General features: G+C 44.1%; 3 protein-coding genes across 3 annotated transcripts; 1 reads left to right on the top strand and 2 right to left on the bottom strand.

The window, feature by feature from the left end:
• Positions 1-2,759: 2,759 nt before the first annotated feature.
• ZNHIT2 (zinc finger HIT-type containing 2) lies at positions 2,760-4,086 on the bottom strand (the record flags this gene model as incomplete). The annotated part of the gene is made up of 1 exon (XM_082270252.1): positions 2,760-4,086. The coding sequence occupies one exon, from the start codon at positions 4,084-4,086 to the stop codon at positions 2,782-2,784; it is 1,305 nt and encodes a 434-aa protein (XP_082126378.1). The 3' UTR covers positions 2,760-2,781.
• Positions 4,087-10,773: 6,687 nt separating this feature from the next.
• Positions 10,774-18,367, bottom strand: FAU (FAU ubiquitin like and ribosomal protein S30 fusion). The gene is made up of 5 exons (XM_082269735.1): positions 18,291-18,367; positions 14,769-14,848; positions 12,922-13,066; positions 11,157-11,212; positions 10,774-10,938 (listed from the first exon to the last, which is right to left on the bottom strand). Exons 2-5 carry the CDS (start codon positions 14,841-14,843, stop codon positions 10,813-10,815), a joined length of 402 nt encoding a protein of 133 aa, XP_082125861.1. The 5' UTR covers positions 14,844-14,848; positions 18,291-18,367; the 3' UTR covers positions 10,774-10,812.
• A 116-nt stretch (positions 18,368-18,483) lies between these two features.
• Positions 18,484-27,513, top strand: MRPL49 (mitochondrial ribosomal protein L49). The gene is made up of 4 exons (XM_082270561.1): positions 18,484-18,607; positions 18,879-19,041; positions 25,275-25,399; positions 27,171-27,513. Exons 1-4 carry the CDS (start codon positions 18,545-18,547, stop codon positions 27,315-27,317), a joined length of 498 nt encoding a protein of 165 aa, XP_082126687.1. The 5' UTR covers positions 18,484-18,544; the 3' UTR covers positions 27,318-27,513.
• Positions 27,514-27,830: the final 317 nt, after the last annotated feature.

Raw genomic sequence — 27,830 nt, 5'->3', positions numbered from 1 at the left:
TACCACCAAAAGAAAGCTCTATTTGTGGGAAAAAAAGGATATCAATTTTATTTGGGTACAGTGTTGCACGACCGCGCAGTGCCGAATCGCAAAAAAATGGCCTGGTCATTAAGGGGGCAAATCCTTCCGGTCCAGAACTGGTTAAAAGAAGTATGGATTTTTGTACTCCTTTTTACACTGGGCATATAATACTTACAATTCCCACACCGCCTCCTCAGGAATGGATAGTTAATGTGAGCCTAGTGATAGCTGGCTGCTGTTTTTGGAGAGTTGCTGTATGCGCTACCAACATCTGGATTTAAACTTTTTATTTTTTCCATGAAACTGACTAGACGTGGGTAGAATTTAGAACTTTAAAAAGCAATTTTCACATGTTAGGTAGGAGAGTAACACATTTTTTTTAGGTGCAATACTTATCCAGCCCCTTCATAGGGCCACAAATACGTGCAAACCCCTAAAACTTGCCTGTCTTACCAACAGAAAAGGAAGAAGCTGATTGGCTACATAGAAAGAATACAAAAAGTTCTACAGCCACACCAAGAGCATTCATTACAAACCCCAGGGAAGCTACTTGATGCAAAAAAATGTTTTTTATTTATGTACAAAAATATATTTGGCATTTAAATACAATCATGTTAGGGAGGGTCCATCTTACAGCAGCTGAAATGCTCCCAGCACTTTCATTTCAGTATTAACCAGAAAAAAGACAAACAATATTACTGCTAGAGCAAAATAGGAGGCTATCCATAGTAGCCATTAATCTTTAAATATAAAGTAGGATGCACACACAATTTAATGGGAACCTGTCATTATAGGAAACAAAGTTGTTATTGCCATTTTTAAAGCCCAACACCAATAACCCTCCCTCCAAAAACACTTTGTCACAGTGGAATTGCACCCATTCTGCATAGGATTAAATGCTTGTTTATGGGACCAGAAAGCACTTTTAGTAACCGGATCCTCTGCTCACCCTGCAGACAGCATTCCTCTATGCTCCAGTGTTAGACTGGAAAGGAGCCTGCTGGACTGAAGGATCAGGTAAATAACTGTGCTTTCCTATCCCATAGCCATGTATTTAACCTTTATAGTGCAGGCACAGCCCCACTGCAAGGGAGCTGTTTTTTTTTTCCCTTTTCCTGCAGTTTCTGATTACTTCATTACTTTTCATAGACTGCAGGCTGCCTGAAATTCTCTATCTTCAGCACTTTCAGTCAATTGCATGGTACAAAATGCAGCAGGTTAAAATCAAAGTAAGGGTCCTTTCACACGAACGATCTGATCAGATCCGCCTGTCAGTTTTTTAGGTGGATCTGCTCGGATCTTCCATGCATCCCTATGGAGCAGCGGATGTCAGCAGGGACATGTCCGCTGACACCCACATCCGATCCTGTCTGTGAAATCCGGACAGATGGAAACCCTATTTTCCATCCGTCCAGGGGATCGGATGAGAGCGGACAGGAGGTCCGCTCTCATCCGATTCCCCCATAGAGATGCATGGGGCTCTGACACCTCCCTCTCCACACACAGAGAAGAGAGGGAGCTGTCACCTGCCTGCTCAGCGGGGATCTGTGTTTACGATCCCCTGCTGAGCAGCACGGATCCACCTACGGAGGCGGACCGTGTGAAAGAAGCCTTAAGTCCATATACTGATCTGCATGCTTCTTCCAGGCAAGTAACTCAGAACCTAAAGCAGAACTCCACCTAAAAGGGGAAGTTCCACTTTAAGGCCCCCCCCCCCCCCTTGACATTTGGAAAACTTATTGGGGGGAGTGACCCCACACACAATGCGCAGCGGGCACCCTGCTGCGAAGCTGCAAGCTGTCACAGCCAAGTGCCCACAGTTAAGATGCCGATATCCAAAGACGGTCTCTGGTTCACCCTTGGGCGAGCACAGCGCTGGATCCTGGGTCAGGCAAATGTGTCTTTTTATTAAAATTCAGCAGTTACAGTTTTTGTAGCTGCAGACCTATTAGGGCTCTTTCACACGGGCGGTCCGATCAGATCCGCCTGTCAGTTTTTTAGGCGGATCTGATCGGATCCTCCATGCAGCTCTATGGGGCAGCGGATGTCAGCGGAGGTGACCTCCGCTGACACCCGCTACCCTCTGCATCCGATCCTGTGCTGAAATCTGGACGGATGGAAACCCTATTTTTCCATCCGTTCAGTAATCGGAGCGGATCTGATGAGAGCGGACAAGCGGTCCGCTCTCCTCCGATCCCCCATAGAGGGCAGCGGGTGCTGAGACACCTCCCTCTCCGCTCTGCAAGCGGAGACGGAGCTGTCAACCGCCCGGCTCAGTGGGGATCGCGGATCGATCCCCGCTGAGCAACACGGATCCGCCTGCGGAGGCGGATCGTGTGAAAGAAGCCTTAATTTTCACAAAAATGACTGGAGCTCCTCTTTAAACCAGGCAAATAGCATTTTGAGGACTAACACATCTCATGATAGGTTTCCTTTAAAAGGGAAAGCTCCTATGCTGCCAGAACTGAGTGAAATGCTTGTTCTAGATCAATGTCATGACACTATGGGGATGATGTACACAGAATCTGGTGCAGCTTTGCATAGTAACCAATCAGCTTCTAGGTTTTCTTGTCAAAACTTAATTGAACAACTTGAAGTTGGAAGCTGATTGGTAACCATGCACAGCTGCGCCAGTTTTAGTAAATCTCCCCCTATGTAGCGAAGGAAGGATGATGTCTCAAGAGCTTGCACCTTTGTAAAGGAGTCATCAATGGCAGCTCTATCCTGACAAACCACCATTCATATTCCATTTGTGAACACTCAGAGTTCATTTGTTGGTGGAACAACTTCTTGTATGAGTTTCTTCTTCTCCTTTGGCCTTTTCCCACCCCAGACTTTCTGCAGTCCTCTAGAAATCTCTTCCACCCCACTGAGTTCATCCATATACTGTCTGTACTCCGCCATGATCTCCTTAGACAACACCGCCAAGCAGTCCTCATTCTCATTCACCCAGGCAGCCAGGAACAAGCATTTCTTCTTGGCACTGAAGGCACCTTTCCGGATGTCTTTATCACCGGCTACCTGTTTACGCACCCTTCCCAGCAAACGGAACAAGTGGGAGAGAGCAGCCAGAGAGTATGTTTTGGTCTGATCACCATGTAGAATCTGAGATGCGGCCTCCATGGCAGAACAGGCTAGGCTTCTATCGCCTCCTAGCTGTGGGTCAGAGGCAGAGCGGACGGCGCTCTTCAAGGCATGAGTTGTGGAGTTGTACACAGCATTGGTGCTGAGAGCAGAAGAAACAGAAAACAAGGTCTCTGTGAAATGTAATAGGATGTCCGGGTCGCTCACATCGCCATTGTGCCGTAGAAGGGAAAAGGCGTAGCTGTAAATTACACTGACCACACTGTACTTTAATAGAGGGGAGGGATTGCGGCTGAGTGAGCACAGGGGTGGGATGGAGTTCAGTATTGGGGGCACAGTGGAGGTCTGGTCATGGACGCCTGGGCCCACATCTTGGGTATTTGCAGGGAACGGCGGGGCCTTAGGAGAGTCTTCCGGGGTGTTAGTGTCAGGGGCTTCATCAGACATTTCTCTCCTAGACTTGTGTTCCTCCGGGAGCTCCAGGATCTTCTCATGTCTGATCCCATCAGGGTGCCACCAGGGCTTCCACTGAGGGACTAAGGCTCCGATGTCCCCACTTTCTACAAGCCTGGTGAACTGAGCCTTCTCCTGGGCACTGAGACTGTTCCATAATTCAGCTTCCTCTTCATTCATCACCTCTCCAGCCTCCTCCTCTCCATCTGCCTCCTCCTCCTCTCTCAGCCTCAGCAGCATCTCCTCCACCTGCTGCTTCCCCCGTCCCCCCGCCTCCTCCTCCCTCAGAGTCTGCAGTACACAGTCCCTGTAGAAGAGCTCGGAGCAGGCCGTGTGCCGGGGCCCCTTGTAACAGGCCAGGCTACAGTACGGGGCATTACAGCGCGGACACGTGTATTTCCCGGGTCCGGAGAGACACAGTGAACACACTCCGGGTCCTTCCCTGCCATCCTCCCGTGTGGGTATAATCACTGAGGTGGGGGAACTGCTGCGGCCTGGTATAATAATCTCAGTTTCCGGAGCTTCCATAGTGCAGCAACGTTGCCAGCAGAGTCTGAAACCGGAAGTAATATTCGGACAGGAACAAAATACTGCGCACGCGCCGTGCGTTCCAACATGGCCGCTGTGCGTTTCAATAAGTAACCTAATGTGACAGAACAGGAAGCAGCCAGAGGCGGACATCTTCTTACACCCACGCGAGTCTTGAATTTTACATTTGTTTCAGCTGCAAACTCACCTTATATACTGAAATAAACTAATTCACTTCGACTGAGTGAAATATTTGATTTCACCTTATAATCAGTTTGTCGCTGAGCAGTGCGGGGTGTACCAAGATGGCCGTCGCCACCTTCTCCCTGCAGGCTTCTCACTATACTTATTAGAATACAATAATAATAGAAATGTAGAACTGTAATTCAGTATATAAGGTGAGTTTACTGCTAAAATAAATGTAAAATTCAAGACTTGCATGGATGCAAGATGATGTTTGCCTCTGCTTCATGTTCTGTCACATTAGGAAACCTATTGGAACGCATAGCGGCCATGTTGGAACGCATGGCAAATGCGCAGTAAGGTGGTCTAGTCCGTACATCATTTCTGATTGCAGAATCTGATAGGTAGCGGTATTCTGATAGAACACCACCTATCAGATCCTGCAACCGGAAGTGACATTCAGATGAGAACAACTTAATGCACATGCGTTCCAATAGGTTTCCTAATGTGACAGAACATGAAGCAGCGGCGGACATCTTCCTACACCTACGGAAGTCTTGAATTTTACATTCATTTTAGCAATAAACTCACCTTGTATACTTAATAACAGTATTACATTTCTATTATTGTAATATAGTAAATATAGCGAGAAACCTGCAGGCAGAAGGTGACGACCGCCATCTTGGTACACCCCGTACTGCTCAGCGACAAACTGATTATATAGTGAAATAGACTATTTCACTCGGTTGTGGTGAATTTGTCTATTTCAGTATATAATGTGACTTTACTGCTAAAATAAATGTAAAATTCAAGACTTGCGTGGGTGTAAGATGATGTTTGCCTCTGCTTCATGTTCTGTCACATTAGGAAACCTATTGGAACGCATATCGGCCATGTTGGAATGCATGGCACATGCGCAGTAAGGTGGTCTAGTCCGTACATCACTTCCGGTTGCAGAATCTGATAGGTGGTGTTCTATTAAAATACCGCTACCCATCAGATTCTGCAACCAGAAGTGACGTTCAGATGAGAACAACTTAATGCACATGCATTCCAACATGGGTGCTATGCATTCCAATAGGTTTCCTAATGTGACAGAACATGAAGCAGCGGCGGACATCTTCCTACACCCACGCAAATCTTGAATTTTACATTAATTTTAGCAGTAAACTCACCTTGTATACTTAATAACAGTATTACATTTCTATTATTGTAATATAGCAAGAAACCTGCAGGCAGAAGGTGGTGACCGCCATCTTGGTACACCGCTCAGCAACAAACTGATTATATAGTGAAATAACTATTCACTCGGTCGCAGTGAACGAGTCTATTTCAGTATATAAGGTGTTAACTGCTAAAATTAATGTAAAATTCAAGACTTGTGTGGGTGTAAGATGTCCTCCGCTGCTTCATGTTCTGTCTCATTAGGAAATCTATTGGAACGCATGACACATGCACAGTAAGTTGTTCTCGTCACAAGTCAGCATTGGCCCATCACGTTATATGTCGCCTTTTTTTGACGTACCCACTTCAATAACTCGCAACCAATTAGGTTATCTGATGCAATGAGTTGTAAAACGGGGTTGCATCACCGTAGGCACGTGAGAAAGTTGGGGTGCTGCGTCTCAATGCATTTCATTCATACTGCACAGGTGCAGAGAATATCAATCATCTGACAGGTTCCTCAGCTTGGAGATCAGCATTCGGGGACACGCAGATAGGGACGTTTCTCTGCATGTGTTTTCATCTGTATGTTAGATCCACTTTCAAGCACTTCTGCGGGGCTAATACGTTTGCAGTAGTATACGTTATGTGACAACAAATGGCAGACTTGTATCGTTTGCAGGCATTACTTAGGAGAAAATCTAAATGCTGCTGAGCACAATTCTGATAAGATCAGGTTAAAAAAAGAAAAAGGGGAAAAAAAAAAAAAAAAAAAAATATATATATATATATATACACACACACACACACACACTTGAGCCAGAGGAAGGCCCAACCCCCCCAAAAAAGAATGATGCAATCTGCTGCAGCGGGGGGGGGGGGGGGATCCTGATTGTCATGTTTTCCCCCCTTCATGACCAGGACATTTGCGCTATACGCAAATTACATTTTTAGCCTTGTTTTTTTATATTTGATCAGCACTGGGTTTATTTTTTGCAAAATAAAAAAAATATTTTCTTTTTCCCCCTTTCTATTAAACATATCCAATAAAAAAAAGGTCACCAGTCTGGCTAAAATGTATTCTACATCTTTCGGATGAAAAGTTATACCTTTACAAACTACGATATGTGATCAGCAACTTATGGGCTGCGATAGTGTGGCAATCTGACACTGAATAACATCACCAGTGACATTATTACAGTAATACTATACACTGTCACTGCACTAATGACATCAGTTAACATTTAGGGCAATGAAGGGGTTAAATGTGTGCTGCTTTTACTAACATATCTTTGTTTCCTATCTCTGCTTTTCAGGTATAAGAAACAGTTTCATCTGTACAGAGCCCTGCGTTGATTGACCACAGCCAAGCCATAGATCAGTGGCAGAGACTTGCTGACTGACGTCCACGCTGTGCAATCATAGCAGGGGGTGGGGGCACAAAAATAGGTGGCCAACAAGTGATTAAATGATGGCTGCGGATCTAATTCTAAACAGCTCACACTAACCGGGGTCCCCACGTTACGAACAAGATAGGGTTTGTAGGTTTGTTCTTAAACTGAATTTGTTTGTAATTCGGAACAGGTACATTTTTTTAAGTTTAGTTCCAGCCAAAATAATATTTTCAAAGTTTTTTGGATAGCATAGGGAAGGGTTAACACCCCTGTAACATTTGTTTTGCTGTCTGTGCCCCTGTTCAGAGGATTTCACCTTACTTTCTGTCCCTTTGACAATTGAATTTTGAAAATTTTGGGTTGTTGTGGAAACAAGGATTGGTGATAAAACTTCAGTGGAGACACTTTTTTCCCATGAGAACTCTTACAGAAGTGAATTTATATTCTTAGAGGTAAATTTCCCCTCACTTCCTGTTGTCTCCCTCAGTTTGTAACCCAGGGACCGCCTATACTTTGGATATGATATAGAGCTCTATCAGTGACACACTGAGGTTAATTTACTAAAACTAGAATATAAAATCTGGTGCGGCTGTGCATGGTAGTCACAGCTTCTAACTTCAGCTTGTCCAATTAAGCTTTGGGGGGGGGGGGGGGGGGGACTGGAAGCCGATTGTCTCTATGCAGAGCTGCACCAGATATTGTACACTCCAGTTCTAGAAATCACCCACCTCGTGATCATACATTGTACACATTGACCATGGAGAATATATTTGGCCTCCATTAGGAGATAAAATTGGGGTCTGATAACAGCACCAGACCATCACTGTGCAGACCTTGAAGCATCAGAGCTAATCACAAAGCACTGACCATCTTAGATACTATTAGAGCTTATCATAATGACCGTGGACGGTCAGCAGAGTTACAGGGGGCACCCCAGCCTCAGCATATACACAGCAAAAACCTTATCCCTTCTGTCCAAATTCATCAACTGCAGAAGGAATGAGGAGAGGAGCGACAAGAGTCTTTATAGTTGAAAACACAACTTTTCCCATTTGATGGTCTTCAAAGACCAAGTTAAGAGCAATGGGGTGTTAAGGACAAATAGTATTACAACAGGAAATAATAAAGAATAATAATTAGTAAGGCGGACCAAGGGAGATAGGACACACGGGGGGGGGGGGGGTTAATAGTCCCATGAGCAAATCACAGGGGATGGGGTCATAAAATGACAGTGGAGGAGTCCATCTGTAGGATCCAGAATAGTTCCAGGTGTGGATGGTTGCTGCTCAGGGCCAGCTCTCGGGAAGAGTGAAGTCAACTCTGCATGGATATGAATAAAGAAAGGAGAGCGCCTCTGGGTGCAATGAAAATTTAATGCATAAATTAAATGTAGTAACTCACAGAAAAGTAAATAGTATAACGTGTGTCTGGGACATCAGGGGCTCCGGACGTCTACGGATCACCGCCTCATCACCACGGAGCCCCTGATGTCACGGACACACACTATACTATTTACTTTTATGTGAGTTTTGATTTCTGCATTAAATTTTCTTTGCAGTCAGAGGCGCTCTCCTTTCTTTCTTCAAAGACCAAGTTGACCTTTCAGGGGAAAAAAAAAAAAAGCCTTTTTTGCAGGAAGAAAAATGCATCTCTTTATTGGAGCCTGCAGAGCATTGCGCCTGCAAATCAGCACATCACAGGTGCAATGTCAGGCTCCTACAGACTGCAACTGCCAGCCTGTACAAAGCTGTAGGAAGTGTGAATGGACTACAAGGGTGCTTCATCAGCATCCTCACAGACCATTGAGAACTACAAGCATTCTGCTGCAGTGGCAGTTGAGATATGAAGTTTCTTAATTTAGATTCCTATGAATGATGTGGCTGGGTGGAGAAAGCCCTGCAGCCACATCAATTTTAAAATGTGACAGTGGGTGGGGGTTCCTCCCCCTTGCAGCTGCAGTCACAGGGAATGGGGGTCTGGGTGAATATGTTACATCCTAAACATGGATATAACACCTTATGTAAAAGGCAAACCCATCCTACAAAAAAAAAAAAAAAAAAAAAAAAAAAAAATACTTTTAATGCATACAGCATGCAACCCCCAGAAATGCATTCCAGCAGGCATTTAATCACATAAGAGGCAGAGCTTGCACAAAAGGATATTATCGTTCAGGTGTGCCTGGGGCAGCATAACATCCAAATGGAGCCCTGGATACTATTAATTTAGCATGGGTGGCACATGCACTAGGTAGTAGAAGAGATCATTTGTTGGGCACCCATAACAAATCTTAGAGACAGAGTTGGGGCATGGTATTATGATCAGCTTTTTGTTAGAGCAGATTGTCCTTCAGGGCCCAATTACACTTGTGAACAAATTAGAACACATTTTCAAAAAGTATCTGCTCTACCTGGGAATGGCACTCTAAGACATTGCAAAGTAGAGCACAATGCATATGCTGCCTGTGTTGATAAAAATGGTCATGTAACTTTTTTCATTTGTTGTAGTGCATTGGACATCCATTTATAAATAATAAACAGGCTGTTCTAATGCAATACAAATAAATGCCTACCATACACTGCAACAGCATGCTTGACTGAAGGAGCCCTTCGCTCACCTCACTAGTCCTTTAGCCTGGGTTCACACTACAGAACGGTGGGGCCGACAGGTGTCCGGTGCATCCCTGTTCTCCAGTTCAGGCCCAAATTTTTTGCTGGATCCGGACCTGAAATGGAGCCAAAGATGCACAGGACCCCTTTGCAATCCGATCTGGAGATGTGTGAACCGGCTCCATTGACAGGTCACAATCCCGTCATGCGAACTGGATGCAAAGAAACCCACATTTCAGACTAGTGTGAACCCAGCCTTAAGAGAAATTGTGGATAGTTGAGCAAAAAGACAGACATGTATAAGCACAAAAACAGAACAGTCACAAGCACAAATATTAGTGCGCAACAGCAATTGTACAGTCGCTTTCCTGTACTAGTTAGAAGTGGTATTCAGTTTTTTTTTTTCTTAAAAAAAAAACTGACCAGCAGGGTTTTTGCGATAGAGGCCCCATAAGTCTTCCGTCATAAATGGTTCATTCGGTTTATCAGCTGTCATGGACACTGCATAGCCCAGCTTGTGTTTACAACACCCACTCTGTGCCATTGTGATAGGCTTTGAATGCACAGGAGTGACACTATTACAGTCAAGCCACCAAACAGATGGAACCCCTGGGGAAGAATGTGCCCAGAACCAATAAGCGATGACAGTGCAGTGTTGGGAGGGTTTCCTTTACGCTCAAGTTTTCCATAATGTGATAATTTGCAGTGCATACTACGGCACAAACCTGCAGTACAGGCAACTCTTCACCAAGACAATCCATGTTCATTCCAGGTTGTAAGGCCGCAAAACATGCCAAGGGGGTGAATACTTTTGCAAGGCACTGTACTTCATTTTATATGCAATTACCTGCATATTATAGCCATGATGCAGAAAGGAGAGGAGGGACAACCCCCCCTTTACACAAGAACAGAGCTGAAGCTGCCAATCAGCTGGAGCTCCCTCCCATCACCGTTTCACTTCTTTGGGTCTGTAAAACTTGTCAGAAGTAGTGACTCCTGACAAAAGCAGAGGAACATAAAAGCAGAAAGGAATGACACTTAGGGGGGGGGGGGGGGGTCTCATACTAAAACTGGAACATGCAAAATCTGGTGCAGCTCTGTTAAGAAACCAATCAGCTTCCAGGTTTTATTGGCAAAGCTTAACTGAACTAGCTGAATTTCGAAGCCGACTGGGTACCATATACAGCTGCACCAGTTTTAGTAAATCTCCCCTTTGGTGCTTTGAATTGAGACACACACACTATATAGAGAGATATGCTTTGTTCATATTTCATGTCTGATGTTTACAACCACTAAATAAAATGGTTTCTATAAAATATTCTCAACTCAAACACAACAGGTTGAAGTTCTATATCTGTTTATTAACCCATTGTGACATTTTAAGAGTTGGCATTGGGTCCCTTCTTCTTGCCAAAAGTGGGCACAACATTAACAAAGCGCCTGTTGTATTGCATGCGCCTCTTTGCCCGGCCAGTCTTCTTTTTCTTCTTCTCTTGCTTGGCCACCTGCAAACGCAGTAAAAAAAATACAGTGAGCAGAATGGGAAAACAGCAAATACAAGACTAATGACATTACTAGTGAGTGGTTTATATGTATACATTTAGAATGTAGAAATCTCTCTGGATTATTTGGATAACAGTGTTTTCCAATCTTGCGCCACACAGCTACTATAGGTGAAAATACCTGACTAATGTGGTTTACATTGCAGGAAACAAAAACTTACTTTTGGAGTCTGGCCTCGTACTTTTCCGGCACGAGCTAGAGAACCGTGGACTTTACCTGTTCAAAGAAAGCATTTTACACATTAGTCACAACATTTACAGGAGGATATCAAACTAAACCATGTTTAAAAAAAAATAAAATATATATATATCCATCCCATATCTCAGCGATTCCTGTGGCAAGACATTCTCACCAGAATTCCAAGCTTAGTTCTACCCATCCGCCAATACAAAAATGATAGCCTAACGTTTCAAGATATGCAAAATTGAATTCCCTAGCACCACCACCACCCTCACACATTATAGCTTTCTTCAGGGAGGATTTATTACTCTGTGCCGGACCAGCTCCCCACATAACCTTTTATGTAGCAGTTGAAAGAGCAGCGAAAGGTTATAATACTACAGAGCAGCAGAAATTCTGCTGGGCTGCTCAAATCTTACCCAAGATGGCAATGCTAAACAGAAGTTTCAGGACTTTTGGACATCAATTCAAGGACAGCATTCAAAGGTAAAAAATATGCATAACAAAGAAATACACATCTCTTTGTAAGGATTGTTAAAATGAATTGTCTAGTGGCAGCCTTACATGGGATGACAAACTGAAAACTGATCATTTAAGTCTCAGATAAAAAGCTTAACACAGCACATTAAAATTTGGCAGAATGCTAATTTTAGTAAAGTAGACCCTTACACACCCTTTAAATTTAGTTATAACATTTTAAAAAACATTTTACTCCGTGACGAAGGGATGCACTTCAGATGACTGTATTGCTTTGCAAAACAATGCCATCCCAAGTGTCACCATAGACTGAGGGCAGTCAAATATGCAAGCACAATCTGACTGCCTTCAGGAACATGCATAATGATCACGTTGGTTCAGCTAAACCATATAGTAGACAGTAAAGTGGAGAATATGCATAGTGCAGGCAGATGTTGGAGGGCACCAGTGACTGGGATGGGCTTTTTCCCCAATCTGTCAAATCAAATGCTCTTCCAGAAAGTGTTAAACCAGCAGGGTTAGGCACCTTCCATAAACATAAGATCCTTGTCTAGTCCTGGAGACAATGGCCAGATCTAACTCATCTCATGTCGAATATGGAACAGAGGGATGACTATATTAGGGACCCATACACTATGCATTAAGGCATGATTTATTAATGCAGCCCATTCTTTACAAAAAAGAGGTGGCAGCACACTAGGTAGTTATGTCTTTGTGCAGCAGTGGCAGCATGTTTTGTGGTTCGCTACATTACCCGTTTTAAAGGAATGCATTGGGGTTCCATTCAAAAAAGCAGCCTTCATACTTCAATATCATATATGGTTGTCATCTGTGTACTACTGTGGGCATCTTGCAACTTTCATGCCTTAAAATTATTCCAGTGGTCCAATGCTTTTAGAAAATATTGTTTTGGGGTTTTTTAGGTGATGTTCATGCCAAAAATGCACATTTTCAAATGCACATGCAAAGAGTTGATCTTGCAGCTAAAGGATTTCTCATTGGGTGTGAAGGCTAAACTGTGCACATGGATGTTTTACTATTAGAGCAAGGTGGATGTGACAACATGTAGAGAATGTATAATTAGGATCATGAAAGGATTGTCTGGTAGAGCAGTGTGATTGGCTCGTGGTTGGAAAATTAATTCTATGCAATAAAAACCTATGCTTCTATCTTACCTAAACAAATATGCAACTAGACCCAAGGTAAAGCTTTATTAGGCATTATAGACGCAAATGCCTGAAGATGTACTTGCACCCTGAAATACTGACCTCCCAACAGACGAGCAGCAACATCCAAAGTGCTGAGATCACATACTCCACTCTGGCTAAGGGTGTCTTCATCAGACAGGGGGGTACCAGCAAGAAGAATAACTTGGTCTTCGCAGGCAATTCCCTCTAGAGAGGAGACCTGAGCCTGAAAGAAGATCAAATAGAATGTGTGATGGATGCAAAGCAAGACTATAGTATAAAAAGTTCCAATGAGATCAAAATTATTTATAACAATCACAAAATAAAAATTCTATAATCAGCATCAAAATACACATTGCAAAAAGCAAATTTTTTTAACCACTTCTGGACCAGCAACGTACTCCTAATACACTGGACTTTGAGTGGTTATACTGGGATGATGTCTGCAGCAGTGATTTTTAGAGCAGATGGTTGGCTCTCTAGCCGCTAAACTGCTTTTAAAAGCAGCTGGAGGGAAGTGGAGGGACCTTGTGCAACTTTGCTTGGACTCCTCTGTTCCACTGGCATCAGCTCTCCACTATGGTAACCCGAAAACAATGACCTCACTGCCAGTTTACCCAGATGTCAATGGCAATTTTTTAAAAAAAATAAAAATAATTCAAAAACCCTGATCTTGTTGTTTGGAATGCTTTTAAGGGCAAAGGAACGATTTGAAGTCTTAAAGAGTATTTGGGGCTCTTTAGGCTCCATGTACACGGGACGCTGGAAATGGCCGTTTAGGAGCAGTTGGGCGTTTTTTTCAGAAGCCCCTGAACCCATCTACATTTTATCTTATCTGTCCATGTACACCAGGTCGTTTACAGTCATTTGCAGGCAGTTGCGTTCAGAGACTGTTTTTAGAACGCAATTATTTGCGTTCGAATGAGTGTTTCCCGGCGTTTCAAACGCACAAACGCGTCCGAACGCGTCAACGCAATGACCCGCGTTTAGCGTTCGCGTTTTTCCATTTTAAAGGGGAATCATTTTTTTGACCTCTAGGAACAGTTCTAAACGCAAACGCCCGCAAACGCCGCTAAACGCGGGTACAAACGCGACCAAACAGACGTTTCAAACGTCCTAAAAATTTCAGCATTCAAAGGGACTTTTAACAACGTCCCGTGTACATGGAGCCTTAGAGTACCTGCCACAACAAGGATGTTTACATTAATTGTGACAGCAATAAAAAAAAAAAAAAAAAAATTAAAGTACCAGTGTAAAGACAAACAAATTTTACGTGCCCCCACCCCTCTGTGCAAAAGCTGCACGCACAGCCATCGCCCCACACGTGAGGTATCCTCACATTCTAGGCAGTAGAACTCCTCTAATCGAAAGCAGTAACCTGTAAGGATTTTAAAGAGTTACCTATAAAAAGCAATATTTACGCAGTTTGTCGCAACTTTAAAACGCGACATGTTTGGCATCTATTTACTCGGTGTAACATCTTTTAAATATTACAAAAAAAGGCGTTTGAAAAACCACTACTCAAATACTGTGTGAAATAAATTGCAAAACCCACCACCATTTTATTCTCTAGTCTAGCGCCTTTGCTTAAAAAAAAAAAAAAAAAAAAAAAATAATGTATATATAAAAAAAATGTTTGGGGGTTCTAAGTAATTGCTAGAGAAAAATCCTGGATTGTTACATGTACACAAAAAGTGCCAGAAAAGGACTGGTCTGGAAGTGGTTTAAACTGTAGATCCATTGCAACTGTACTTCATATTTGGGTCATGCGTTGGTGTAAAATAAATAGTACATATAATAGTAATACCATAATCCAGACAGCCAAAACCAAACATTCAAGACACGGCTACAACTATTTACATCGGGCAGCACTAACCTATATTTTCTAGTACAGTTATCCTTTAAGCAGTTTGATCAGATACACTTACCTTGATATTGTACACAGTCTCTAGACCAGACACCTCAAGGGTGTGTAGATTTTGAGTTCTTACAAAAATCTGCATGGTTGCTGCAAAAAACAAAAACATCTTAAGTTACAATATAGTTAAATTGCATGTAAACATACATCAGTGCTAAGTAATTTTCTAGTAAAAAAATACAGATTTTAACTTGTAACAAATGTCAGAAAAAGGCTTAGTCTTTAGCTCCTCTTCATCGAGTGCCCCCATGGAGAGCGGCTTTCCATTGGGGCACCCGTGTGGGCGCGCTCACGAGTCTCGTTGCTTCGCACATTGACAGACAGCAGGACTCGCCCCCGCCCCCCCATGTCACTGGATTTGATTGACAGCAGTGGGAGCCAATGGCTCCCGCTGCTATCAATTTATCCAATGAGGGCCCGTGACAGTGGCTGCAACCGCTGGGCTTGTGCATGTTGCTGGAACAATCAGGTAAAAATAAAAAAGGATGCATTCGAATGCATTAAGGCATTAAGGTGAAAAACCCGGAGACTTTACAACTCCTGTAAGTTAAACTGACCTCATTTACAGACCAAAGTTCATCCCTTTGATCTAAAAGAACAAAATGATACAATGCTTCTCCATCTCAGTGCTGAGCAATGTAGTGATAACTTTGCTGGCTTTTTTTTGACAGCTGTGAGCACTGAACTACTCGGCACTGTTACATGAATCGTGAAAATGCCGGATTAAGATCGTGGGGGGGTTTGAATCAAGATTGCAATTTTTTTAATGATTAATCGCTCAGCTCTAGTCTGTTTATTATACCAATGTAATATTTTGTAAAAAACAAACTATCCTGTTTTCTTCTGCAGACCCTCAGTATTAGCTCAAAGAGCCCACCCCCCAGTATTGATCTTGGACTACAAAATGATAAGATTTTAAGTTGTAGAAGTGGGAGTTGTTGAGTTTTGCATAGAGCTCCCCCGATCTTACTCTTTTCGGTTCCCTGCCGCTGTTCCTGACCCCTCCCCAGCCAATTGCCCACCGTAGAAAGCTGCTTACTATGGGGGCACTAGTGTGGGCTTGCACAGTCCATTGACACAGCATGACTTGGCCGCGCCGCGCATCCCCCTCCCTCCCCGGCTGGGATTGACAGCAGCAGAGCCAATGGAGGGAGAGAGCCACGGCTCTGTGCACAGCGCTGGACCAAGATCGAGCTCCGTTAAGGATGGTGGTGGGGGAGCTGCAATCAGGTGGTTTACCGTAATGCAGAGAAACCTTCAGCCTTTACTTTAGTAGATCAGTGGATAACAAGGAAACATCCACATATATATATATATATATATATATAAAAAAAAAAACATTTGAGCTGAATGCACTGACCATCACTAGCTGACACCAACAAACCAACTGCCGAACACGATTTCCTATTGTTCATGTGTCAGGTTTCTGAGCATTGAACAAACCCAAGCATCAAACATTACCTCACCTTTCTAAGCCTCTTGGCTGATGATACAAAGTCAGTTCTACCTTTAGGACAATGTTACAACCATATTAAAGGAAATATAACAAAACACATACTTACCTGCTGCAGCTGTCCCTTGCTGTCTCTAAGTCCAAGAACTCAGCGATCACATGACCACTCAGGTCCGGAGTGAGCAAACTGTCAGTCATCGCTCTCTGCTCCTCCACTGCTCACTGGGCCAGGCTGGCTCAAGCTATAAGCTGCACACTAAGACATAGCCAGCTGCTAGTCAGGAATCTGGGAGGATCCCGCCATTCTTGTTGGGATCCCTCCAGTCTGCAGTGGCTCTGACATCAGCCAACAGAAAACTGTAGCCTGCTGTCAGCTGCTTCTGGGTCACAGCAGAGCACACTTATACTCCTGTTACCCACATTAGTATGACCCAAAGAGCTTTGCCCCCACTTCTCTTTTAAAGGGCGTATTAACACTTGGCCAGAGACTAATCCAGAGTGGTTTAGTGTGTGAGGAGTTTGTTTTAGGCTGCAGCAGAGGGTGGTGTGATGTGCGTTTTATTGCAACACTGCTCCCCCCCCCAGGAACTTTATTTGATTTATTATATTACAAAGTGACAGTTCACAGCACCAACCAGTGAGGTGCGATATTATTCCACATGTCTCTGCATCCTCATCTCATGTCCATCTTCGCTTATCCTGGGCCCTCCCTCCTGCCGATTGCCCATACAGCAAGCAGCTTGCACCTGAACCAAGATGCAGCTGTGTGTCCATTCAGACATGGAGCTACCATTCGGCCCACCCCCTCTCTCCCCCGATTGGCTACATGACTTTAACAGCAGTAGGAGCCAATGGTACTGCTGCTGTCTTAGCCAATCAGGGGGGGAGAGTCCTGGATGGCCGAAGGACATAGCTGGATAGAGATAGGGCTCAGGTATTAGAGGGGCTGAGGCAGGCTGCGACACACCGAAAGCTTTTTATCGTAATGCATAGATTGCATCAAGGATAAAACCCTTCTGCCTTTATATCAGTCTTTGGGGCGATCGCCTGCACCAAGCGGGGCCCTCGGGGCACTCGCCTGCACCAAGCGGGGCCCTCGGGGCACTCGCCTGCACCAAGCGGGGCCCTCGGGGCACTCGCCTGCACCAAGCGGGGCCCTCGGGGCACTCGCCTGCACCAAGCGGGGCCCTCGGGGCACTCGCCTGCACCAAGCGGGGCACTCGCCTGCACCAAGCGGGGCCCTTGGGGCACTCGCCTGCACCAAGCGGGGCCCTTGGGGCACTCGCCTGCACCAAGCGGGGCCCTTGGGGCACTCGCCCGCACCAAGCGGGGCCCTTGGGGCACTCGCCCGCACCAAGCGGGGCCCTTGGGGCACTCGCCCGCACCAAGCGGGGCCCTTGGGGCACTCACAACAGGGTACCACAGCAGGGGTCATGAAGTCAGCACAGCTCTGATTGGCCACATGATCACACTGACCAATGAGAAGCCGCCCTTCCTCTCAGGAAGCGGCCCCTGAAGATGGCTCATGCATTAGATTTCAATATCCGGAGCCCTTCTTACACTGAATGTGCTTTAAAAACATGCGACTATCTAAAACTTCAAAACACGTCCGTGTGACTTCAGGCACAGATGTCTAAACAAGTCGCATCCAAACACACCAAAAGAAGTGCAGAAACTACTTGTTGCGGCACCAAAAGTCAATGTCACATGGATCTGAACACGGCCATCGCTGACAATATGGGGAGACTTGTCATGCGATTTACAAGTCGCTCCCATGTGAAGGGTCCATTGACAAAGCTTTCCCAGGAGACCCCAATAAACCTTCAGCAATGATTATCAGGAAGCAGAGTGGAGGAGATGCAGAGGAGTCCCATAGGGCCCCATGGTGAGTCTGATGGATGGAGAACTCCGGGGATCACGTGTGACATGAGGGAGAGAACTCCCCTGTGACTGAGGCAGCGAGCCTCCCGCACACACCACGTGACCCCGCACTCCTCCACACACACTGCCCCACTATATCCACCAACCTGACCTCCCCGCACCCCTCCAGCCACAAACTATCACCCAACATTTCCTCACCGGCCACTCCGCGTCTCTCAAAATGGAGGAAAGAAAGAGGAGGGAGCAGGAGCGCGCACGTACCTTATATCGACACATGGACGCGCGCGTTTACGACATGACGTACAGCCTCGTTCTTTACACCGCCACATTGCTACACCCACTGCGAATCCCTGACCACAACTGCTCAAGCGCATGCGCCTAGCGGAAGGCCGGGCGGCCATGTTGGTACACCCTAGTGAAGACAGGAAACTGACCCTTTTTGGTAAACCAAGATGGCGGCCTCCTTGTGTGGAAGGACAGCGTTAGATATCGTGAAGAACGCTGTTAGGCTACAGGTGTGTGGCTTTTCATGTTATTCTGTTTTTCCTATTATTTCCCTTTAGTTTGCAAGAGGCTTTATCTTAAAGTGGGCCTTAGAGGTTAGCTGTGTAGGAGCCATTCCTTGCTTTGAAGCTATGGCTTGGTGACTTTTCTTGAACACTGTAATGTTGGTGAAAGGATGAGGATTGCTACCTCTGAGCTCCATGTAGGACAGACATTTGCCCCAGCACACTGGTATTGTAGGAATCCAGCGCCTCTAATCAATGTCTCTCTCTTCCTTTTCAGCGCCCTTATAGGGGGTTGGGATCCGCTGTGACCTCTCAGTACCCGGGTATTATAGAGTCACATGACGAATATCGCTTCGTGGAGCGCCTCATCCCACCTCTTCAGGTGCCCAACCCCCCAAAGCACACAGGAGTAACCCCCTCCGGGTGGATCCCCCCTAAAGGTACCCTCATTGAAATGTTCTTTGCTGTAATGGGCAGAAATCTTCCCGTCGGGGCGACTCGTAAATCAGTGCGGTTCATGGATGTGCTTAGTGCTGCTCCAGAATATGGCTTATGAAAATAAATCAATAAATTATTTGAGGGAAAAAAGCTAGCTGGAACAAGTCATGTGATTGGATCTTCTTTAACCACTTCCATACAGGACAGTTTCACCCCCTTCCTGCCCAGGCCAATTTTCAGCTTTTAGCGCTGTTGCAATTTGAATGACAATTACCCGGTCATGCAACACTGTACCTACACCAAATTTATGTCATTTTTGCCCACAAATAGAGCTTTCTTTTGGTGGTTTTTGATCACCGCAAGGTTTTTTTCTTTTTTGGTACACAAAAAAAAAGACCAAAAAGTTTGAAAAAAAAAAAAAGTTTTTTGTTTATGTTATAAAATTTTGTAAATAGATAAGTTTTTCCTGCACTGATGAGGCCACACTGACAGGCACTGATGGGGTAGCACTGATAGGCAGCATTGGTGGGCACTGATAGGTGGCACTGATGGGCGGCACTGATAGATGGCAATGATGGACACTGATAGATGGCAATGGTGGGCAGCACTGATAGAAGGGCACCACTGACAGGCTCCCTGAGCCCTGATTGCCATCCCTGGTGGCCATGGTGGGCATCCCTGGTGGCTCTAGTGGCACCCCCCCAGGGTCTGCACTGGTAATCAATGTTCTGATTACCAGCACAGACCCCCCCCCCCCCTGTGATCAGTGAGTAATTAGCAAAAAAAATGCTTCAAACTCACTGATCCCCTGGCTGCAGCACAGATCCTCTCTTCTTCTCACTGACTGGATCTGTGGGAGAAGAAGAAGAGATCAAAGCCGTTACAACAGCTGTATTTACATTACATGACAGCTGTGATTGGACACAGCCGTCATGTGATCAGGAGGGCTAATCACAGGGCCCTAAAACCAAAACTTGTTGCTATGTGTCCGAGGGACACAGGCACATCGAGATCACGCCAATGTGCGTGCTTGCTTAGATTGTACGCTCCTTGAGGGCAGGGACTGATGTGAATGTGTAATGTATATGTAAAGCGCTGCGTAAATTGACAGCGCTATATAAGTACCTGAAATTAAAAAAAAAAAAAATTTTTTATATATATAATTCAAAGGAAGAAATGGAGAGAAACTCAATTATCAGTATTAGTTGCCTCCAGTTCCCAAATCCATCTTGTCTCATGCTGCAGGACCATACAATCATAATCATCCCCTCTTTTTTTATTTGGAACGACTTCAGTAACCCACATATTTAACCACTTCAGCCCCGGAAGGTTTTACCCCCACGATCGTGCAACGCTGCATCCAAACAAAATTTACATCCTTGTGCCTGTGCAATTTTTTTTTTTTTTTGCGCTATAAACAAAAAAGAGCTACAATTGTGAAAAAAAACAATATTTTTCACATTCTGCTATAGGACATTCACAAAAAAAAAAAAAAAAAAATTTTTTTTAACATTTTAGGCCAATTGGTTTTCTGCTACACATGTTCGGAAAAAAAATCTCAATAAGCGTATTTTGATTGGTTTGCGCAAAAGTTATCGCGTCTACTAACTACAGGATTGTTTTATTTTTCATTTTTATTTATTATTTATTTTTTACTAGTAATGGCGGCGATCTGCAATTTTTTGCGGGACTGCGACATTGCGGTGGACAGATCGGACCCCTAACTGACATTTTTTGACACTTTTGGGGGTACCAGTGACATTACTACAGTAATCAATGCTAAAAATATGCACTGTTACTGTAATAATGCCATTGGCAGGGAAGAGGTTAACCCTGTGGGTGATCAAAGAGGTTAAATGTATGCCTATATGCTTACTAACTGTGTGTGTGTGTGGGGGGGGGGTTCTGTGACAGGCACAGACAGATCGCAGTTTCAGCTTAGCTGAAACTGATGATCTGTCCCTGCCTTTCTCACAGAAGATCCACCTGCTTTGTTTACATAAGCAGTCGGGTCTTCTCTCCGTTTCCCGTACAATCGGGAGAGGAAGGCGGCAATCGCTGCCTCTCCTCCAGGGGCCTGGCTCCCGCTGTGTCTAAACCCAGCGGGAGCGCGGCTCCGGCGGCGCACACATGCATTCCAGTCACGTAGTACTACGTGACTGGACGCAGGGGAGCCGCACTGCCACAGTAATATTACTGTGGGCGGTCAGCAAGCGGTTAAACATATCGGATCCCTATTGTGGTGCAAACCTACATGACGTGCAATGGGAGCTTTCAGATGGTACGTTTCAATATCCTAGATATAGTCCTGTAAACATTTCCGAACCGTTCAAATGATCTTACCAACATAGAAGGACCAATAGGTGCATACGATGACATAGATAACACGTCACCTTCTGATTGCACCTGAGGGGTCTTCCCGAGGGAAGGACCAATCTATCACCCTCTACCGTGTAGGAACAATAATTGCACATACCACATCTTCGCATTCCCACATTTCTGTGTTGTGCTGGGGGTTTCCACTGTATGTCACTATGAACCAAAAGGTCCTTCAGGGAACTGGCCTTTCTATATACAATTTTGGGAGAGTTAGAAATAAATCTACTTATCATTGTATCATTCGTTCAATAGGGACCAATGCTTGCCGCATATTTATTTAACCCTAGTTGCAAACTCAGTGTATTGCATACATAATCACACTTCACTTCCCTTTTCCCCTTTCTTTCCTTGTGATCTAAATAAAAGCTTGGTTCTATCATTCTCCTTGGTCTGTCTATAGACCCCATTCAGCCATCTATCTTTATAACCTCTGTTATGAACTACCCGGTTCACACTTCTGCGATACGGGAATGCTGCGAATATACAGCGTGTTCCCGCATCGCATCCACACCCCTGGCAGTTTACACTGCCATATGCGATACGCAGGGGGTGTCAATTAAAAGTTAACGACACCCTCAGTTGAGATCGCATATCGCAGTGCGATCTGCAAGTTCGCACAGAATCGGATCGCATTAGTGTGAACCACCATGCGATCAGATTCTGCTGCGGATAAAAAAAAGGGTCATGTGCGTGTTTAGTGTGATTGTGGTGCGAATTCAGCCATACAAACTGTATGGCTGAAATTTGCACCGCACAGAGATCACATGTAATTTAGGAGCAGTGCGCTCCGAATTACATGCGTTCTCTGTGATCGCACTAATGTGAACTGGCCCTTCTTGCATACTTACAGTATCTCATAAAAGTAAGTACACCTCACACTTTTGTAAATATTTTATATCTTTTCATGTGACAGCACTGAAGAAATGACATTTTGCTACAATGTAAAGTAGTGAGTGTACAGTTTGTATAACAGTGTAAATTTGCTGTCCTCTCAAAATAACTGAACACACAGCCATTATATCTAAACCGCTGGGAACAAAAGTGAGTACACCCCTAAGTAAAAATGTCCAAATTGGGCCCAAAGTGTCATTATTGTCCAGCACTGCCTTAACCCTCTTGGGCATGGAGTTCACCAGAGCTTCACAGGTTGCCACTGGAGTCCTCTTCCACTCCTCTATGACGACATCACGGAGCTGGTGGATGTTAGAGACCTTATACTCTTCCACCTTCCGTTTTTAGGTTTCCCCCACAGAAACTCAATAGGGTTTAGATCTGGAGACATGCTTGGCCAGTCCATCACCTTTACCCTCAAGCTTCTGTAGCAAGGCAGTGGTTGTCTTGGAGGTGTGTTTGGAGTCATTATCATGTTGGAATACTGCCCTGCGGCCCAGTCTTTGAAGGGAGCGGATCATGCTCTGCTTTAGTATGTCACAGTACATGTTGGCATTCTTGGTTCCCTCAATGAACTGTAGCTCCCCAGTGGCGGCAGCACTCATGCAGCCCCAGGCCATGACACTCCCACCACCATGCTTGATTGTAGGCAAGACACACTTGTCTTTGTACTCCTCACCTGGTTGCTGCCACACATGCTTGACACTAGGGCTGAACGATAGTCGATGTGATATCGACTATCGTGTTGTGGGCGTGGACGATTGTCACATCGCCGAAGATAATGATGTAAGGCATAGGCATTAGGCAGGGAGAAGTCGGGATGACTCACAGTCTTTGTAGCAGAACAGAGCCGACATCTGTCCCACACATTCAGTCTGCCTGCCAGCAGCTAGCTTAGTTCTCCAGCTGATGGTAATATGATCCTAGAGTGAGGAGCTCAGCTCCTCCCTGTAACCAATCAGCGGCTCCCCCCAACACACTGACACTGAAGAACTGGAAACAAGCTGGTATTGTAAAAGTTCAGAGTGAAGAGTCGAGTCAGTACGCGTGGGACTGGACAGATGTCATGTCAGGCTGTGTTCTTCTACCTCCTGCCACTACTGAGTCCCGACTGTGCCTAATCCACACTGACTGTCACTGTCAATCCCTACAATAACATTAAACCTGGCCTGCCCTGGCTGTATGGTGCAATTTGCAATTACAATCAGAAGAAGGCTGCCCTGCTGCAATACTTCCACGATTTCCTCTCAATATTGCAATATATATCGTTGGAAAAAAAAATATCGCAATGTACTTTTTTTCCAATATCGTGCAGCCCTACTTGACACCATCTGAACCAAATAAGTTTAGCTTGGTGTTATCAGCCCACAGGACATGGTTTCAGTAATCCATGTCCTTAGTTTGCTTGTCTTCAGCAAACTGTATGCAGGCTTTTTTGTGCATGATCTTTAGAAGAGGCTTCTTTCTGGGATGACAGCCATGCAGACCAATTTGATGCAGTGTGCGGCGTATGTTCTGAGCACTGACAGGCTGACATCCCCCACTCCTTCAACCTCTGCAGCAATGCTGGCAGCACTCATATGTCTATTTCCCAAAGACAACCACTGGATATGACGCTGAGCATGTGCACTCAACTTCTTTGGTCAACCATGGTGAGGCCTGTTCTGAGTGGAACCTGGCCTGTTAAACCGCTGTATGGTCTTGGCCACTGTTCTAAAGCTCAGTTTCAGGGTATTGGCAATCTTCTTAGGCCAGCTTTATGTAGAGCAACAATTATTTTTTCAGATCCTCAGAGTTCTTTGCCATGAGGTGCCATGTTGAACTACCAGTATGAGAGAGTGAGAGCGATAACACCAAATAACACACCTGCTCCCCATTTACACCTGAGACCTTGTAACACTACGAGTCACATGACACCGGGGAGGGAAAATGGCTAATTGGGCCCAATTTGGACATTTTCACTTAGAGGTGTTCTCACTTTTGTTGCCAGCGGTTTAGACATTAATGGCTGTGTGTTGAGTTATTTAGAGGGGATAGCAAATTTACACTGTTATACAAACTGTACAATCACTACTTTACATTGTATAAAAATTGCCATTTCTTCAGTGTTGTCACATAAAAAGATATAATAATATATTTACAAAAATGTGAGGGGTGTACTCATTTTGTGAGATACTGTATATATGTGCAAAGGTCAGTCATGTTTATCCTTCTACATATCAAGACTTGCTGCTTTGCAGAGCTACACAATGGGGTTGATTTCCTAAAGGCAAATCTACTGTGCATTGGAAGTGCAGTTGCTCTAGTCTAGAGCTTAGTAAATGAGGTAAACCGTCACTTTGCAAAGAATACCTAAAAACACGCAAGGAAGATTTAAAAAAAAAAATGAATTTTTGCTGGCACATGATTGAATGAATGATGGAAATTAGCAGAGCTTCCCCTCATTTATTAAGATCTAGAGGTACTGCACTATAGTAAATCAACCCCAATGATTTCACCCAACTACTCCTTTTCACAATGCAAGGCTATGGGTTTTTAAGTCACTAAAATAATGCACTCCGTATGTGGCTTTTGTATCTCAGCAGTTAATGACCTAGGATTGTGGTTTCAGCACTAAGCTTGGCAACATCTGTCCCCGCTCCAAAATACTTTGCTGTTACCTTGTGCAACAATTTTCTTTTACAATGTAAAAGTATACCAAAGGTTTCCTATTAGCTGCAGTGACCACCTTGGAGCAAGGTAGAGCTAACTTAGAACATTACAGTGTCCTATGATTTAGGGTACCAGGAAGCTGAAGACCTCCAAAGCTGTGTGCAGACATGCCAGGTGCTTTCATTGTAGTGCTGCAAGCCTGTTCATTACTGAATATTTTTTCTATACTTATTTTGAATTGCAGGCATGTGGTCTCCAGAACTTTACTACACGAAGCAAAAAAGTTAGCATTTTCTGTTTTTTTAATTTTTAGATACACCTCCCGATCTCCCTTATTTTGTGAGACGCTCTCGTATGCACAACATTCCAGTGTACAGAGACATCACTCATGGTAATCGTCAAATGACTGTTATCCGCAAGATTGAAGGTGACATATGGGTGAGCATACAACCGTATCAATTTATCAGTCTGCCTTCCTTTTGCAGCTAGATAAAAAAAATCTGTTTTGTATGCATTCAGCATTTGAACACATTTCTCTTTATGAGCTGCTTCAAAGAGAAAAGCTTGTTTCCATGCATTGCCAATGGCTTATACCCTCCTTTCTTCCTATACCATTGTCACATTGACTGATCAGCCTAAATTTAACCACTTAAGCCCCGGAGGATTTGGCTGCGCAAAGACCAGGCCCTATTTTGCGACTTGGCACTGTGTGACTTTAACGGACAATTGCGCGGTCGTGCTACGCTGTACCCAAATTAAATTGACGTCCTTTTTTTCCCACAAACAGAGCTTTCTTTTGGTGGTATTTGATCACCTGTGCAATTTTTATTTTTGTACTATAAACAAAAAAAAAGAGCGACAATTTTGAAGAAATAACTATTTTCACATTTTTTTTATATGAAATTCTCAAAAAAAAAAAAAATCAAAATTTTTTAACATTTTAGGCCAATTTGTTTTCTGCTACATATTTTTGGTAAAAAAAAAATTGCCACAAGTGTATTGTGATTGGTTTGCGCAAAAGTTGTTGCGTTTACTAACTACGGGAAAGATTTATGTAATTTTTTTTTTTTAACTTGTAATGGCAGCGATCTGCGATTTTTTTTTTTTTTTTTGCGGGACTGCGACAGACAGATCCGACCCCTGACTGACACTTTTGGGGTACCAGTGACATTACTACAGTAAACAGTGCTATAAATATGCACTGTTACTGTAAAAAGGACACTGGCAGGGAAGGGGTTAACTTTATTGGTGATCAAGGGGTTAAGTGTGTCCCTAGGGGCGTGATTCTAACTGTTAGGGGGCGTGGCTAGTGAAGTAATCAGAGACATACGATCCTACATAGCAGGATTGCATAGCCTCTGTCATTACTTCAGGGAGAATGACAGATGGCTGCATTTACATCAGCCGTCTGTCTTTCTTCCCTCTCCTGTGGGAGATCACGAGTGGCTGGTGGACATCGGAGTCCCCGGTCACACGTGCTGGCTAGGCAGGGAACGAGCGGGAGCGCACCGCACGCTCGCCCCCTACAGGCTCTTTAGCAAGCGACGTAGGTCTACGTCGCTTTGCCTGTAAGCGGCTGACTGCCGCAGTAAATAGTCGTGAGGCGGTCAGCAAGTGGTTAAAGGGTAACTCCACTTTCATTGAGAAAAGGCACATAAGGAAAAATAATATAGCTTATACAATTGTGACACAAGTCATATTGTAATTGAATGGTATTAAAAATTACCTTTCCTTTTCAATCTGCAGTCGCTGTAATTTTGGCTACCTGGAAGTTGTTCTGTACACAGAATGTGTACTGAATACACCCCAAAAACATGATTTCCTGCTTGTGTGATTGGCTTACCAATTTTCCCAGAAGTCTGCCTAAGGTACAAGTCAGATTTCCTTGGAACAAAATTGTCATTTTTGGTGAGATACTCCCAATAGGAACACATTTAAAGGGTTGCAGCCCTAGCAGATTTCCTCAGTGATCTGCAGCTGTACAGCTAATTGATAATTATAAAACCACTCCCATTAGCAACAACAAAAGGTAGGAATCTGCAACAAAGGTTGTTATAATCCTTGCAATGTACATAAATCACCCAGAAGGGAATGTTTTTTTTTTTTTTTTTTCCGCAACAAAAGTATAGTTACGCTTTAAGGTATAGTGTTCTGGGGAGTACAAATACAACTACTTGTCTCATCATGTAATATTTCCAACTTTTCACAGGTTCTTGAAGCTGAAGTACGAGACTTTCTGACCCAGCTAACAGGTCAGACACCGGCAACGCAAGTTAATGAGATTGCCAGGGCCATCAAAGTGAAAGGATACTTTGATAAAGAACTACAGACTTGGCTTGCAGAGAAGGGTTTTTAGCATGGGTAGAACTGAGAACATATTCCTCACTGGGAAAGTGGATATGGTGTAGCCACTGCAAGCAATAGTGACTATGCTCACAAGTTCCACTTGTGGTTGCCTCATTAAATTAGGCTACCAATATATTTGTAAAATAGATATAATCTTTCAAAATTATTGTAAATATGATTCTTGCAAATAAAGCCTTGTTTTGCAATATGTTATTACGTTGAGTCAGATGTGGATCAGTGTGTGGAAATATGCATAAGGTGTTTCTATTCCACAAGTATTGGGGTGTAGTCCCCTTCTCTAGAAAGTAGGGCACAAAAAATGAATGCTTGAACTATTGAGGTAGAATAATCTTTAGCAGTAAAGGGCTATGCATCAGGGTTGGATATAGTTGACTGTTTAGCCCTAGGAGCATGATTACAGGATGGCTTCTGGCTTGATTTCTTGTAAGGTCTCCTAAGCCATCATCAATTTTCTTGTTATTTTTTTAATTTATGACTAGCAGAACTAATGAAAAAAATGTGC

This window comes from Pelophylax lessonae (assembly GCF_965119305.1).
Source record: "Pelophylax lessonae genome assembly, chromosome: 10".
Lineage (NCBI taxonomy): Eukaryota > Metazoa > Chordata > Amphibia > Anura > Ranidae > Pelophylax > Pelophylax lessonae.
This window is presented reverse-complemented; position numbering and strand designations above follow the sequence as displayed.

Bases quoted from the DNA above. Each gene is read 5' to 3' on its own strand.
- MRPL49 (XM_082270561.1), top strand. From the start codon at position 18,545: ATGGCGGCCTCCTTGTGTGGAAGGACAGCGTTAGATATCGTGAAGAAC. The intron at 18,608-18,878 runs GTGTGTGGCTTT...CTTCCTTTTCAG, and splicing joins AGAACGCTGTTAGGCTACAG to CGCCCTTATAGGGGGTTGGG. The intron at 25,400-27,170 runs GTGAGCATACAA...AACTTTTCACAG, and splicing joins AGATTGAAGGTGACATATGG to GTTCTTGAAGCTGAAGTACG.
- FAU (XM_082269735.1), bottom strand. From the start codon at position 14,843: ATGCAGATTTTTGTAAGAACTCAAAATCTACACACCCTTGAGGTGTCT. The intron at 11,213-12,921 runs GTCAGTATTTCA...TTCTTTGAACAG, and splicing joins TGCTGCTCGTCTGTTGGGAG to GTAAAGTCCACGGTTCTCTA. The intron at 10,939-11,156 runs GTAAGTTTTTGT...CTGCGTTTGCAG, and splicing joins TACGAGGCCAGACTCCAAAA to GTGGCCAAGCAAGAGAAGAA.